Source organism: Gymnoscopelus microlampas (genome assembly GCF_963454915.1).
Source record: "Gymnoscopelus microlampas genome assembly, chromosome: 23".
NCBI classification, from domain to species: domain Eukaryota; kingdom Metazoa; phylum Chordata; class Actinopteri; order Myctophiformes; family Myctophidae; genus Gymnoscopelus; species Gymnoscopelus microlampas.
The window spans coordinates 11,584,806-11,600,961 of NC_139960.1; the positions used below are offsets into that span (position 1 = coordinate 11,584,806).

Here is a 16,156-nt window from a genome sequence, read left to right on the forward strand (position 1 = left end):
TAAATTTACATAATTTGAACAGGGTATGATGAAATTTACCCTTCAACTTCTTTTTAAATGCCTAAAAAACACAGGTTGTGTAGAAATTAGGCTTTAGATGTCATAAAAATATATATATAAATGTATTTGGCCCCCTCATTTATAACATAAGTAAGGGTATATAAAATAACTAAATATTTAAGAAAAAATGGTGCCAAGACTTCTCACGCGTGCCCACTCTTCTGGTTACCATCAGTGGTGTACAACTAAGTACATTTAATCGATTACTGTACATTTTGAGGTACTTTTACTTTACTGGAGCATTGTGGAGTCACGATGTGACGCATTGTGAACTTGTAGATCTGCTATTTTCAAAAGATTTGTTGTCATTTTCTACATTTGAAAACTTGTCAAATGGAACATTCTGCATAATGAGTACTTTTACTTTTGGTATATTTTGATACTTTTGTGCCTTTACTCGAGTAAAGTTTGAATTCCTGTCTTTTACTTGTAACAGAGTACTTCTACATTGCAGTAATGATACTTTTACTTAGGTAAAAAAAAATGGAGTACTTTTTCCACCACTGGTTACCATTTTGTTCATATAGGCTTTGGCCTGTAGGGGTCAGTATGTGTTTAATGTTTGGTACCTTCTCTCCAGTATCTCAGTTTGTTGCAAAGACACTGCATATCCACTACGCACCGTTTTCAAACACCCATTGAACAAATACAAGGCATTATCATTTACATGTGCTCATACGGTTTTACTGGAAATGGGCACCACCATGGGTAGCGCTTTCATTTGCTTGTGAACCAGGCCAGCACTCTGTGTAGCTGTGTGTGTAGGGGGACGTGTAGCTGTGTGTATAGTGCAGGGGTCTTCAACGTGTTCAGGCCAAGGACCCCCTAGCTGAGAGCGGGGACCCCCTCTATATCGTATAACATTGTGTTTCAGATTTCAGATTTTGTTCATGTGGTCTGCTCTTTTTTCCCTCTACACCTATAGCCTCTTTGCCAAAAATAGCCGATCTACAAGCTCACAACGCCTCGCGCTGCGAGGCGTTGTGAGCTTGTAGATCTGCTATTTTTGGCTAAAGTTCTCCTCAGAAAAGGGACGCTAGGGTTCAAGTGGTTAATGTAAAATAAAAAATCCTATCACACAAAGATTGACCTGTTGAAGACCCCTGGTGTAGGGTGATGTGTAGCTGTGTGTGTAGGGTGATGTGTAGCTGTGTGTGTAGGGTGATGCTGGTTGTGTGTGTAGGGTGATAAACCCCCTCCTATACCTGGAACTCTGTTGTAATTCCCACATGTGAGAGGCTTGTAAATTGTCTGGGTCTCAGCAGCCACACCATGATCATGTGATTATACACGATCGTTTGTGTTTGACAGGTGGGCCCTGGGGGGTAACGAGGGAAAATGAATGGACCAATGACGTGCCAACCTCAGTTGTTTGTCCAGGAAGTGCTCCTAGAACTCATAACTCATGTTGGAGCCTATATCCATGGTTAGAGACAGAGAGAGATCATTTGTGTGTGTGTGTGTGTGTGTGTGTGTGTGTGTGTGTGTGTGTGTGTGTGTGTGGTTGGTGCATGCGTGTGCGTGCGTGCGTGCGTGCGTGTGTGTGTGTGCACATGTGTGTGGTAGGAAAAGTGGTTCACGTACGAAGGTGTAGACCTCTGTGGACTTAATGTCCTGTGTATTCAAACCAAATGATTGAAATTAGCATGTTTGGGGTTAGGGTAATGGGATATGGGATATGGGATATGGGTTAGGGTAATGGGGGGGGGGCATGCATGTGAGCATGTGTGCGTGTGCCATACTGCACAACAATTTAATAATAATAATACCTGTAATTTATAAAGCACTTTTCTAAGTATTCAAAGTCGCTTTACATGTTTGTGGGGGGACCAGGGGAAGAGAAGAAAAAACTACTTTATTAGCAATAAAACACACCAAAAAAAAACAGAGTTGAATTCAAAGTCAACTCGGAAAGGCAATTCTGAAGGAATTCTGAACAGGTGGGTTTTCAGGGTGGTTTTTAAAGTAGGGAGGGAGGTGGCGTCTCTGGTATGTTTGGGGAGTGCGTTCCAGAGGGAGGGGGCAACCACAAGGCCCTGTCGCCCCAGGTTCGGATCTGGGGTCTTGGGGACCTCCAGGAGCTTGGTCTTGGGTACCTCCAGGAGCCTAGTCTTGGGGACCTCCAGGAGCTTGGTCTTGGGGACCTCCAGGAGCCTAGTCTTGGGGACCTCCTGCAGGAGCCTGGTCTTGGGGACCTCCAGGAGCCTAGTCTTGGGGACCTCCTGCAGGAACCTGGTCTTGGGGACCTCCACCTCCTTCTGTCGCACATTTTGCGTCACCACCTCGGTGCACAGCCCCGTACGCATGCAAGCTTGTGCGCAAGCTTGTGAGTCGAGCCCATTGGTCGAAACCGGTTTCGCTCGCTCATGTTAGTGGTCCCAGCCGTTTTAAGCTGCAGTACCTACGAATGGCCAGCATGTCCCATACGCGTCACTGCTACCTCTGGGTTCTGGGGGCTTGCTTATAGGTGGTGAGCAGCATTTTAAAGTAGAGTCTTTGTTTGCAGGCAGCCAGCGGAGGTCTTGGAGGACTGGTGAGCCATGGAGGATGCTGTTGCTATGCTAACCAGGATGTAATGAAGGCGTGGATGAGTGTTTCGGCAGCAGAGGATGTCAGGGAGGGCCGGAGACGGGCAATGTTCCTGAGGTGGAAGAAGGCTTTTTTGGTGATGTGCTTCACGTCAGTAACTACTTAAGTACAAATTGAGGTATTTTTTACTTTACTGGAGTATTTCCAATTTTCAATAAATTACTTCTACTCCACTACATCTCCGCGGCAATTATTGTACGTTTACTCGACTACAATTATTTGAAAACTTTAGTCACTACTCACAAGTTACTTTGTAGATATACATTATTACTTTATAAAACATACATTAACCACTTTAGCCCTATTTCATAAATATGTGTGTGTGTGTGTGTGTGTGTGTGTGTGTGTGTGTGTGTGTGTGTGTGTGTGTGTGTGTGTGTGTGTGTGTGTGTGCGTGTGCGTGCGTGCGTGCGTGCGTGCACATGTGTGTGGTAGGAAAAGTGTTTCACATAAGAAGGCGTAGACCTCTATGGACCTCTGCTTTAATGTCCTGTGTATTCAAACCAAATGATTGGAATTAGCAAGTTTTGGGGTTAGGGTAATGGGATATGGGATATGGGTTAGGGTAATGGGGGGGGGGGGGGGGTGCAGGCATGCATGTGAGCATGTGCGCACGTGCCATACTGCACAACAATTTAATAATAATTATACTTGTAATTTATAAAGCACTTTTCTAAGTATTCAAAGAAAATTCTGACAGATCCTCATTTTGCCTGTGACCCCCTGATAACCAACTCAAGGACCCCTGGGGACCCCCCGGACCCTACTTTGAGAACCAGTGCATCATTGGAGAGCCCTGCCAGGCACTGCGGCGTGTATGGAGCTAGAACACTGCCTCCGCACAGTGGTGGGCGTCGGTCAAAATGTGAAATATTTATACTTCTCAGGGTGAAAACCTCGTATGTCCAAACCAGAGCCATTCAAGGAGAGTTACGTCACCTCCGTCCACTTCTTCGGGCCAGGTCTTCTACATAGTCTTCTATTGGCGAATAGTCAGGGACGTGCACAGATAGACTCTAGGCTAGGTGGTGTTTTTTTTTTTTTAAGTTTACAGTAGGGGTCTTCAACAGGGGGTCCGGGACCCCTAGGGGGTCCTCAGAGTTACTACAGGGGGTCCGCCAAATCTTTATGTGATATGATTTTTCTTTTTACCATAACCACTCGAAACCTAGCATCCCTTTTCTGAGAACCTTTGCCAAAAATAGCAGATCTACAAGCCCACAACGTTGTGGGCTTGTAGATCGGCTATTTTTGGCAAAGAGGTATAGATGTAGAGGGAAAAAAGAGCAGACCAAGTAAACCCCAAAAAAGTATAATCTTAAACACAATTTTATACAATATAGAGGGGTCCCTGCTTCATCTCTCTCTCAGCTAGGGGGTCCTTGGCCTGAAAACGTTGAAGACCCCTGGTATACAGTATGTAGCCCATGGTGACATCGATCAATTCTGGATTAAAAGCTTCTAATATATGAACAATTCCCCAAAATGTGCGTTGCAATTTTCTTCTATAAATCTCACACTACTAAGGCAGCCGGCGGTTCCTGGTGCCGCGCAAGGTGCCCTTTTTTTTTTACTTGAGCTCCTGCCCCTCAAAATGTCTGTGCACGCCACTGCGAATAGTGACAAAGCCCTAAACCGGAAGTTTACGAAATGCATTGGAGTCTATAGGGCGTTTGTAACTATATCCAGTTTACATGAACCACGTGACCGACGCTGTTTCTGCCCCCTCAGAGTGGCGGAACTCTCTGATATAAGGCTCCGGTCCAAACAGGAAATGGAAAACCAAAATAACCATGTGTTCCAATGGATCCAATGTAGTTTAGTCACAAGCGCTTGTTAATGCTTTTCATCGGCTACATAGTTATAAAACCGATGGTGTAAAGTAACTAAATACATTTACTCAAGTACTGCACTTAAGTACAATTTTGACTTACTTTTACTTTACTGGAGTATATCCAATTTTCAATACTTCTACTACTTCTACTCCATTAGATCTCAGAGGCAAATATTGTACTTTTTACTCCACTACAATTATTAGAAAACTTTAGGTACTAGTTACTTTGCCGATATAAATTATTACATTATAAAGCACACATTAACCACTTCAGCCCTATTTTATGCATAGACTACTTGAAAATAGCCGATCTACAAGCTCACAACGCGTACTTTTACTTATGGTACTTTAAGTATATTTTGATACCAATACTTTTGTGCTTTTACTCAAGTAATATTTTGAAACACATGCCTTGTAACAGAGTATTTTTTCTGCATTGTGGTATTGCTACTTTTACTTACGTAAAATGTCTTAGTACTTCTTCCACTACTGTATAAAACCCCCACACTTTCAAAATGTTTCAAAAATAGCTAAACTAGCCGACCTACTGTACAAGCTCACAACACATTGCGAGCTTTTAGATCTGCTATTTTTGTGCCACAATGTCACAATGACAAAGTAGGGCTATAAGGCATTATTTAAAAAATATTCATATTTAGAAAATGGAAATATGGAGATAAAAGGTTTCTGCCTGACAGCAACGTTATCTAACTTTCAATACGGGGGCTGAGTGAGTGACATGAAATGATGGAGTGAGACAGCAGTGGAATCATGAAAGAGAAACAGAGAGGGAGAGAGGGATAGAATGATGGAGGGATAGAATGAGAGAAGCATAAATGAACATCTGGGAGATAAATAGGTGGCAATAATCATAATTATGCTGAACGGATGATGCACTGGAAAAGATAGATTGCAATCGCATGTTGCTGTTTCAATGTGGCTTCAATGTCACGCAGACGCGCACGGGCGCACGCACACGCACACGCACACACACACACACACACACACACACACACACACACACACACACACACACACACACACACACACACACACACACACACACACACACACAGCTCTTGATAGAATGAGTTGGTAACGTACGACAGCATTTAATTGGAGGAGCAGACAGCCAGGCAGTGAGGCTCTCTCATTAACAAAACACATGGCTTGATGATTCTCACTGTTAACAGGAAGTGAGAGAGAGGAAGAGGAGAGGGCGTGAAGGACATAGAGGAAGAGAGAGAGACAGAGAGAGAGAGAGATAGAGATAGAGAGAGAGACAGACAGACAGACAGACAGACAGACAGACAGACAGACAGACAGACAGACAGACAGACAGACAGACAGACAGACAGAGAGAGAGAGAGAGAGAGAGAGAAGGAGAGAGAGAGAGAGAGAGAGAGAGAGAGAGAGAGAAAGAGAGAAGGAGGAAGAGAGAGAGAGAGAGAGAGAGAGAGAGAAGGAGGAAAAGGAGCAGAGAAAGGGAGAGCAGGGCTACAAAAGAAGACGAGTGAGATGAATGGGGGGAGGGGTAGTGACAGGAGAGTAATACGAAAGTGTGAGAAAGAGTGATAGATGGAGAGCAAGAGCCTGAGAGAGGAGGGGGAGGAGAGAGAGAGACAGAGACAGACAGACAGACAGACAGACAGACAGACAGACAGACAGACAGACAGATAGACAGAACAGCCAGATTTCAAGTCAATTATAATATGCTCTGCGCGACAAGTGTCGTCAACGCGTCGCATGACGAAAGTGACATAAAATTGCTAACAAGTGTAGCGGAGGACCTTTGCAGACGGCCTGGAAAGTGAATGGTCACAGATTTCATAAAATGTCACGTACTCTGAGAGTGGTTGGAAGACAAAGCTTGGTAAGGCCTAGCACGGAGATGCATGAGACTACATGAAGTTGTGGCGATGCTGTCTATGCTGTCTATGAGTCGCCAACACGATCTCATACAACACGGTGAAATAGCACGGATTGACATTCCGTACTTAGGCGACTAGAACACCCGAAAAGCCGTGCATAGGAGTCTCGAGCAAACTGGAGCCACCGAGCGAGCTAAAGACTGCTCTGCTTCCGGGTTGCAACCCATGTCATTTCACCGTGGGATTCGCGGCTCCTATGCGCGGCTTTTCTGGTTTTCTAGTCGTCTATTTACGAAATTGCCAGTGCGTGCTATTTCACCTTGTTCTGTGAGATCGGGCTGGAGTCGAAGCGCCATGAATGCTCGAAACTCGTAGTGCGATGCGTCATTCGTCAGAGAATAAATGGATCCATTGACTTCGCCGCCGCAATGCGCCGTGAGCTTGTAGATCGGCTATTTTCAGGCGCGACGCGTCAAACGACAAAGCATAAATTAGGCGAAGAGAGAGAGAATGAGAGAATGGATAAAAGAGACAGAAAGAAAATGAGAGAGAGAGAATGAGAACGCATGTGAGACAGAAAGGGAAAAAGGAGAGGAGAACATGCTTTTCTCCCATCTGCTGTGAAAGTTTCAATGAAAGGGCTTTTTTCAAAGCGTGTCCGTCTGGGCCAACATGTTGAGTCTCATTTCCAGAGTGACAGATGGCTCTCCTCCGACGCGCCACTCCGAGCCATTTTACATGACCTGAGCGCCAGCGCGGGGGAGAGATAACAGCCTGCGTGTCAAATGATCCATTTGGTAATTAGTTGTGTAATGGAAAGCGATAAAATAATCTCTGACAAAGTCATGAGTGGAGTGTGTGAGGCTGTGCACGCCTTACGTGTGTTTGTCCCCCCTGAAGCATCGCACATCGCAAAATGACTTTGAGTTTTTTTTTTCTCCCCCACTCGAGTAATCAAACATGTTGCACGTTGCAACACAGACATGCATGTAGGCTATATGCAGGGTTGTCAGATCTGCTTATTATAATTTCCCCGCAATATTTTATTTGAAAATAGCCGATCTACAAGCACACAACGTGTCGCGATGCGACGCGTTGTGAGCTTTAGCCAATTGGTTCACATTTCTGTGTCATCACTGCTGTTGTATCTGGCTCAGCTCCCTGTGAGGAACCCCCAACGGGAGGACAAAGAGGTTCCACGGCGTGCTATTAATCCCGCTCAACACTCCCTGCTGCCAGCCCTGTAGGAGTACTGTACCTGTATGCGGTGACAAATCGCCTTGCTTCCCTCCCCCGAACACGGGCCAATTGTGTTCATATATAGACGCTCGACAAAGCCGGATACCGCGCTGGATTCAAACCCCCCGGACTGCGGTGGTGGGCAGGTACTTTACCACTGTGCCACCCGTGCGCGGTAAAGAATTTAACCCATGAAGACCTGAGGCGATTCTTTAAAATGTTTTCTAAATCCTAACAGTTTTTTGAAAAAAAAAAAAAAAAAAGCAAACATTTTTAACTTCAATTTTTGCTTCTGGGGGGGGTCCCTGGAACAACATATTTTGAGATGGGCGTCGGCGGCCAAATACATTTTTTGGGGGGGTCCCTGACATGAAAAAGTTTCACCTCTGATATAGAAACATATGTTTTTCAGAAAAGTGTTTGGATTTAGAAGACATTTGTAGAATCGGCATTCCAAACCCATAATGAACATAATTTGTTACACAAACTACACATAGATTTTTGGGTACTGTTGATTGATTGTAGGCAATCTACAATCTGTAATAGGGCCAGTGGTTGAAAAAGTACTTGCATGTTTTAAAGTAAAAGTATCAATACTGTAATGTAGAAATACTCTGTTACAAGTAAAAGGCCTGTGTTCAAAATGTTACTTGAGTAAAAGTACAAAAGTATTGGCATCAAAATATACTTTAAGTACCAAAAGTAAAAGATCTACAAGCTCACAACGCAACGCGTTGTGAGCTTGTAGATCGGCTATTTTTAAATAGCCTAGGTATAAAATAGGGCGGAAGTGGTTACTGTATGTTTCATAATATCATCATTTGTATCTGCAAAGTAACTCGTAACTAAGGTTTTTAAGTAATTGTAGTGGAGTAAAAGTACAATATTTGCCTCTGAGATGTAGTGGAGTAGAAGTAAAAGTACTGGAAACTGGAAATACTCAAGTAAAGTGAAAATACGTCAACATTGTACTTAAGTACAGTACTTGAGTAAATGTATTTAGTTACTCTACACCACTGAATAGGAATACAATAAATTAAATAAACATAGAACGTTAATTGATAGAATCCTCCTTGTTGATCCCTCAAAAGCTCCAAGATTATGAATTCATATACAGATCCCCTGGTGGCACAACAAGGGGATCTGTTATGAATTCACAACATTCATGCACGAGGCTTGTACATCCTGGCAGTACGTATTTCTCCTCCATAAATTGGATTCCAAGGAAATTGCAGAGGGTCGTGAGTGTCAACAAGCTGCGGTTGATTCTCCCATTTTTTATCAGGGGGAAATATTCCGCCCATATGCATGCTAATTTCCAGAGGTCAAACTCGCCGGCTCCAAACTGTTCACTACAACTGGTGTCAGCAGAGCAGATGCTTACAATTCAGGACCTCATGACAACATATAGGACTCTGGCTCACCCGTATTTATTCAACAGCTTTTCACTCGCACTCCAGCTGCATGAGCTGAATTAACTAGAAATATTGCGTTGCAGTTGCATGCCTCCGCCAACCGTCAATGCCTCTCAACGCTCGTAATATATCGTCAGGCAGAAACCTTGTATATCTCTATATTCAGGGACGTGCACAGATAGACTCTAGGTGGTGCCACCTGCCCTTTGCCCTCTTGACCAGAAGTGCCCTTTTTTTCAGTTTACAGCAGGGGTCTTCAACAGGGGGTCCGGGACCCCTAGGGGGTCCTCAGAGTTACTACAGGGGGTCCGCCAAATCTTTATGTGATATGATTTTTCTTTTTACCATAACCACTCGAAACCTAGCATCCCTTTTCTGAGGAGAACTTTAGCCAAAAATAGCAGATCTACAAGCCCACAACGCCTCGCGCTGCGAGGCGTTGTGGGCTTGTAGATCGGCTATTTTTGGCAAAGAGGTATAGGTGTAGAGGGAAAAAAGAGCAGACCAAATAAGCAAAAAAAAGTATGATTTACTTGAGCACCTGCCCCTCAAAATGTCTGTGCACGCCACTGTCTAGATTTCAACTTGTTGAATTAACACCCCACTCTATCACACAAAAGTGTCACAATAGCCGATCCACAAGCTCACAACGCGTTGCATCACTTGGTAAGACTGGCCGGTACAAGTTATCACAGTGAGAAGACATGAGAATTCAATTTCACCATCTGTGGTTTTATTGAGAAGCACAACACACCCAACTTGGTCAACAACCCCATTCAGAATAACTGGCTGTCTTTTATAGGCACCAGCTGCAGGTAGATTACTTGAATGATACCATTCACTGGTATCATCACTTCGTAGATCTGCTGTTTTAAAATCAATCTTGTTGCCTTGTTAAACTAATGCTGTAGGTTCTTGGTTTACCTTTGACCCCACTTTCCTGAGACACTTCTGGATAAGAGTGTCTGCTAAATGCCTACATTGTAAATTGTAAATTTTCATCTTTACTACTGCCAAGTAGCTCTTCCAAGAATTCAAAAGTAAATAATAAATAATGTCTGTCTAATCTCACAAACCGCTGGACCTATCAGCACCAAACTTTGTATGCACACCGCCAGTAGGCTACAGATGTACCTGTACTATTATTATTATATTATCATTATCATTGTCTCCACCAGGAGAGTTTGTTTTCACTTTCCGTCAGCCAAGCAAACACTGGTCGAGCCTCACGTGACACTTGACAATACGGTGAATTAGTGTGATCTGATTGGCTAGTGACATATAACGGGCTATAAATACATGTGTCACTGTTAAAGAGTCTTTGACTCTTTCAAAGTGAGGTAAGACAGGAATAATCACTAAATGGCTGAGAAATGGCGGAGCAATACATCATGTAGACACACTGGTGTCATCACAATATGTATTATAAATAGCTTAGACAGGATTAATCAAGAACAGTACATTCCAGTACAAACTGAGATCACAGTTAATGACACAGTGCAATTAACTCTTATTATGCAAACTGAAGAAGCTAATCATTATGTGCAAACCGATGAAGAACCAAAGGCGCAACGCCAACAGGAGAAGGACCAAGCTGAGAAACAAAGACGAAGAACACTCGCATCTGAAAATGACAAAGAACGAAGACGAGCAGCTGACACCACAAGGAAAAGAAGTCCTTGGTCACATTTGCCTTAGACCACTTAAAGACGTTGAAGTTGATAAAGCTGCTGCTGCATTCTTAAAACAGTAACATGTTCTATTTTTTGTAAGAATTAGAACATAAGAATTAGAACATTCCCAACATTCCCAACACAAGTCTGCTGGCGGAGACTTGTGCTCCGAGGAGCACTTTTTCTAGTTATCATTGTTATTATTATTTTCCACATTTTAATGGAAGTCAAAGGGGCTCGATCTTGTTGAAATATTGCCCAAATTTGGAGTCATACTGTATGTCATACAGTACAGACGTCATAGACACCTGTCACAGGCTGGTGAAATGAGGTCCGAGATCCACATTGGAGTCCCATTTTTGGGGCGGTGTAGCCGCCCCCTATAAGTGAGTTTTGGACACCGACCAAAACATTTGTGTACCCCCTAACCCTTCCATTGTTAATGCAAATCGATACTTTTTTCATATCAGCCAATCACATTACAGCTAGTGTCATCACCACTAACTGTAATGTGATTGGCTGACTTTGCAAATTCAGGACTGTGATTGGCTATAGCGAAATACATGACACATGTGCAGCCCTATGAATAGCAGTATGGACTTTAAAAAAAGGTATTTATCCTTTTTTTAAAGTGAGTCATGTTGTGATGACCACACACCGCCCACTTCACACTGGGTGTGATTTTTTTGTACCATAAACCGCAATGACACTTTGGTAGAGGTTTGGGTTGTGTAGACTAGTTACTTTACCATCATTTAACTTAAAATATTGGTGAGATATCTTCAATAGTTGCTCCGTTGATTAGAAATTGATATCCTAAAAATAGTCTCTTAATAGACTTACCGTATATTGTACGGTGAAACAGCTCTCAAAGTCACCCCTTTAGCACAAAAAAAAACGCAAACAAAGTTGATTCTGTATACATTATAACATAATTTTACTATTTGAAGATGCGGCTCTGCATCCACGGATCCAGTCTGGGCCTTTTTCCTAATTCAATATTTGGAGGTACATCATGGCAAGTTAACTACACGACTCACGACAAAATTTTGAATTCCGGACTTTTACTTGTAACAGAGTACTACATTGCAGTATTGATACTTTTACTTAAGTAAAACATTTGAGTACTTTTTCCACCACTGAATCTGGGTAGGAACACAGTTGGCAGGGTGAGACAAGGAACTGCCACAGAGACCATCTGGACTCAAGCTTGAACTTCTTTTAAATGTGCCGCTTTTAAACAGTTGTGTGGTAGAAGGATATATCTAACTAATATCCTTGCTGTTCCCCAATAGAAAATATTCTTCTGTGGCTACAAAACTAAATGCTATAGTTATTGTATACTAACACAAGTCTAGGAGAGTTCACAAACTGATCTGGTTGATTATGCCTTTCAATGAAGAATGTTACACATAATTAGCATATAATAAAATATGTTTTATCTTTCCTCAAAGAGCAATCACTTACTTAACCCATGCACTATGAACTTGCTATTTTTGAAAAATTGTGAACATTTGTGCAAATCTTTGAATATATATATATTTTAAAGCAAACATTTTTAACTCAAATCTTTGTTTCTGGGGGTCCCTGGAACAAAGATGGGGGTCCGCAGCCAAATACATATCTGCTTTAGTCCAATGTTTGGTGCATTGGGTTCTATTCAGAGATATTTTGGGGATAGAACAGGTCAGTAGTAGTGATTCGATTTTTGTACTTTCAGATTCTTGCAGCCAGAGGCTTCACTTTGAAGGGCAACTTCGCAGTGCTGTGGCAACATTCCTTTGCGACTTCAAACATCAGAAGCCACTTTGGTCATTATTAATGAGTGACCAGATAGCTCTCCCATTACATGAATGCATTTTCACTGATTCTCATTATAAGATGGCACATCTGTCTACTCAATCTGTCTCAGAGGAGGGCTGTGGACAAACCTGGTTGCACCGTAAATCGTAGAAATGCTATTTCCTCCCCGTTCTCCTCGTTTTCTGATGGCTGCAATCCACAGCTTCCACAGCCCTGGCTGGGTAACCCGGCCTGGCTCCATGGAGCACCCTTTTCGAGTTAAATATGAATATGAAGCATTGCCACCACAACCACATTTTCTTCAGCTGCGCTCAGTCCATTCAAATCTAGGCCAGTGACTGAAGTAGGGAAATAGGTCAAAGCCAGGAAAACTAGAGCACTTATGTGCAACAAAGTTAAATATATTGCCCGACTTTATACGTAACTATCTAGCTGACATTTGTATTGTTTCATCTTATGAATTAAGCAGTGGTGGAAAAAGTACTACGGTTTTACTTAAGTTAAAGTATCAATACTGCTAATGTAGAAATACAAGTAAAAGTCCGGAATTCAAAATATACTTGAGTAAAAGTATAAAAGTATTTGCATCAAAATGTACTTAAAGTACCAAACGTAAAAGTGCTCATTATGCAAAATGTCCCATTTCAAGTTTTCAAATGTATACAAATCTTTTGAAAATAGCACATCTAAAAGCTCACAAAGCGTAGCATCGCGACGCTTTGTGAGCTTGTAGATCGGCTATTTTCAAATGGCCGATATAGGGCTGCAGTGGTTACTGAAGTGGTTACTGTACTGTTTTGTAATAACATTCAAAATCTACAAAGTAACTAGTAAGTAAAGTTTTCAAATAATTGTAGTGGAGTAAAAGTACAATATTTGCCTCTGAGATGTACTGGAGTAGAAGTAAAAGTTTTGGAAATTGGATATACTTGAGTAAAGTACAAATACCTCAAAATCGTGCTGAAGTACAGTACTTGAGTACATGTACTTTCCACCACTGGTATTAAGAACATACGAGTAAGCTCATAGCAACATTTAACTTGTCCAGAGCTTAACTGCCAGTGGCTCTGTGGCTGTGGCTTATCAAAGACCCTGTGCAGGGGCCAGGCTATAGGGTCTTTGATATAAGCCTGGACTTATGTTTTACATTATGTTTCATGCATTTTTATATATTTTCTTTACTTAGGTATCCTAGGATTTACGGATTACCCAAAGAGATGAGGAAGTCCATTGAGTCTACATGAGGAGCATGATCAGACTTGCATGAGATGAATCTCGTCAAAAGAAAATGATTCTGATGATCCTGTACTCTACAAACCATCATCACAATCCATCCCTCTTCTTCCTCAATGTATCACTCAGGGTCATCAGTTAGTCGCCACTCCCTAGCGTTCACATTTAATCCCAAATTCAGTTCTTTTCTACATTATTTTCTCCACCGCTGTATGTTTTCTGCAGAATAATCAGTGCATCTCAATCCACACCTGCTACAGTACATGTGACACACGTTATAGACACATATTTTGGTCATTATAGGCAAATGTTTTCAACATTTTTGTAAACATTGAACAAGCTCACAGTGTGTCGCACCGCAACACTTTGATCTGATATTAGCATTTTTAAAAAATGTGTGTTTTATTTTATTTTTTTATTATGCCTCTGGTATCACTTCTTTTCTTTTATTCCTGTGTCATATTCCCCAAAGCAGAGTTAACCACTTAAACTCCAGGAATCCATATTCTGGGGGCGAAACATATTCGCCAGAAATAGAAGATCTACAAGCTCACAGTGTGCCGCATATGTTGCGACGTGTTGTGAGCTTGTAGATCGGCGATTTTTGGTGTAGAGGGGGAAAAAAGAGCGCACCGAGTATAGAGGCAGCTCATGTCCAGTTCAGTAAGTATAGAGGGTTTTAACCCATTAAGACCTGGAACGCATCTGTGTCACTTTTTGATTTGAGCTAGAAAGCATTATTTTACACTTTGGGCTATTCAAAAATAGCAGATCTACAAGCTCATATCGCGGCACCGAGTGCCGTGCTACGAGCTTGTAGATCTGCTATTTTTGAAAAATTATGAAAATGTGTGCACATTTTTGAATATATATTGTATTAAAGCGAACATTTTTAACTAAAGTCTTTGCTTCTGGGGGTCCCTGGAACAAAATATTTTGAGATGGGGGTCCGTGGTCAAATACATATAATTTTGAGGGTCCTTGACATGAAAAAGATTGAGCACCACTGATACAGAAACCTGTTAGGATTTAGAAGACATTTTGTAGAATCGGCTTCAGGCCGATTGTTAACCCGTTAAGTGAGCATTTATAGCAGTATCTCAAGGGCAGCATTGACGTCCCCTTCTGTAGTGATAAGTGCCTGTAAGTTAGCCTCGCGGTTGAAGAAGCCCATGGCGCTGAGAGAGTCAAGCTGCTGCTCAAAGCGTTCTTCCGGGGTATCTGTCGACGATCCTCCTCCACCGAACATCCGTGTCAGCTGCCTGAGAGAGGAACCGCCGGCCAGAGCAGGATCGGATCCCGTTTCTGAGGCAGAATCAAAATCAGAATCAGAATCAGAATCAGAATCAGAATCAGAATCAGAAGCAGAAGAGTCTCCTGTGGTGGGAGGACGGCCACATTCAGCAAGGAAGGCACCCAGGATGTCAGGTGCGATTGCCAGTAGAGTTTCAAAGCCCTGTGAGACCTGTTCCAAGGCCTGAGTTACTCTGGGCTGGTGATTCTGTGGGATAAGTGTTAGGAGCTCAATTATCCGCTGCGTCAGCGCCGCTGACCTTGAGGTCTGCAGGCCAGGAATATTGCTGAGGCTATTGGCAGTCTGTGCTGCTGGACTGGGTCCTCTGCCTGATGCTGTACTGGCAGTGGAGTTGCTAGTGCTTCTGGCCTGAGATGTTGCTGAACTGACCCCCGATGTCTCAGATGATGAACCACCCCCCCTGGTGGTGGCGGTGGGTCTCGGCGCAGGCTTGATGACGAGATGAACACTAGATCCATCTTCGACACCACGCTGGCATAGAGTGTCCTCGTCTTTCATGAACTTTCCAGCAAATATTAACGCCAGTACCTCGCGTCTGGCCTTGAACCTCTCGGATATCACATCTTTGAACCGAGCGACCGAAGCGTCCCGTGGGATGGCGATCTGCTCTTTGACAGTTGTTGTTTTGACGTTGACCACGATCTGCCTGCTTTGTGTGACTCTAGTAGAGCCGTTTTGAGCACTCCCACTGGAATCCATGGTAGGTGCTGTTCTGTGCAATCCTGACGAACAGCGGCTTTTTACGAATTACCATGGGTTTTATATTTCACAGTTCGAACACTCGGACGCGTCATGAACAACTTTGATGATGTCGTCCACCATACATCTCTGTGATTGGCTGTGGGCATCCAGAGTCGATTCAGCCAATGAGCTCACTAGATTCCGCAACATCACTATTTGGTGGCCATTCAGCTCAGTGGAACTCCTTATTTGGGCAAGACTGAATTCAGCAGTGGATGTTCCTGCAGTACTATGACAGTACTATGAGTGTCGGGGGGGCGACACTCGCGATCAAATATAGTGTTTAATTAGAGAAGTTGTAAAAAAATAAATAAAGCATTAATTTCCGTGCTCCAGATAAAGGAAGATGGTGGATTTGAAAGTGATGAAAAATAGGCTTAATT

General features: G+C 42.8%; 1 protein-coding gene across 1 annotated transcript; it reads right to left on the bottom strand.

The window, feature by feature from the left end:
* Positions 1-14,804: 14,804 nt before the first annotated feature.
* LOC311040109 (uncharacterized protein) lies at positions 14,805-15,731 on the bottom strand (the record flags this gene model as incomplete). Its single annotated transcript, XM_084050182.1, has 1 exon — positions 14,805-15,731. One exon carries the CDS (start codon positions 15,729-15,731, stop codon positions 14,805-14,807), a length of 927 nt encoding a protein of 308 aa, XP_083906308.1.
* Between the last annotated feature and the right edge of the window lie 425 nt (positions 15,732-16,156).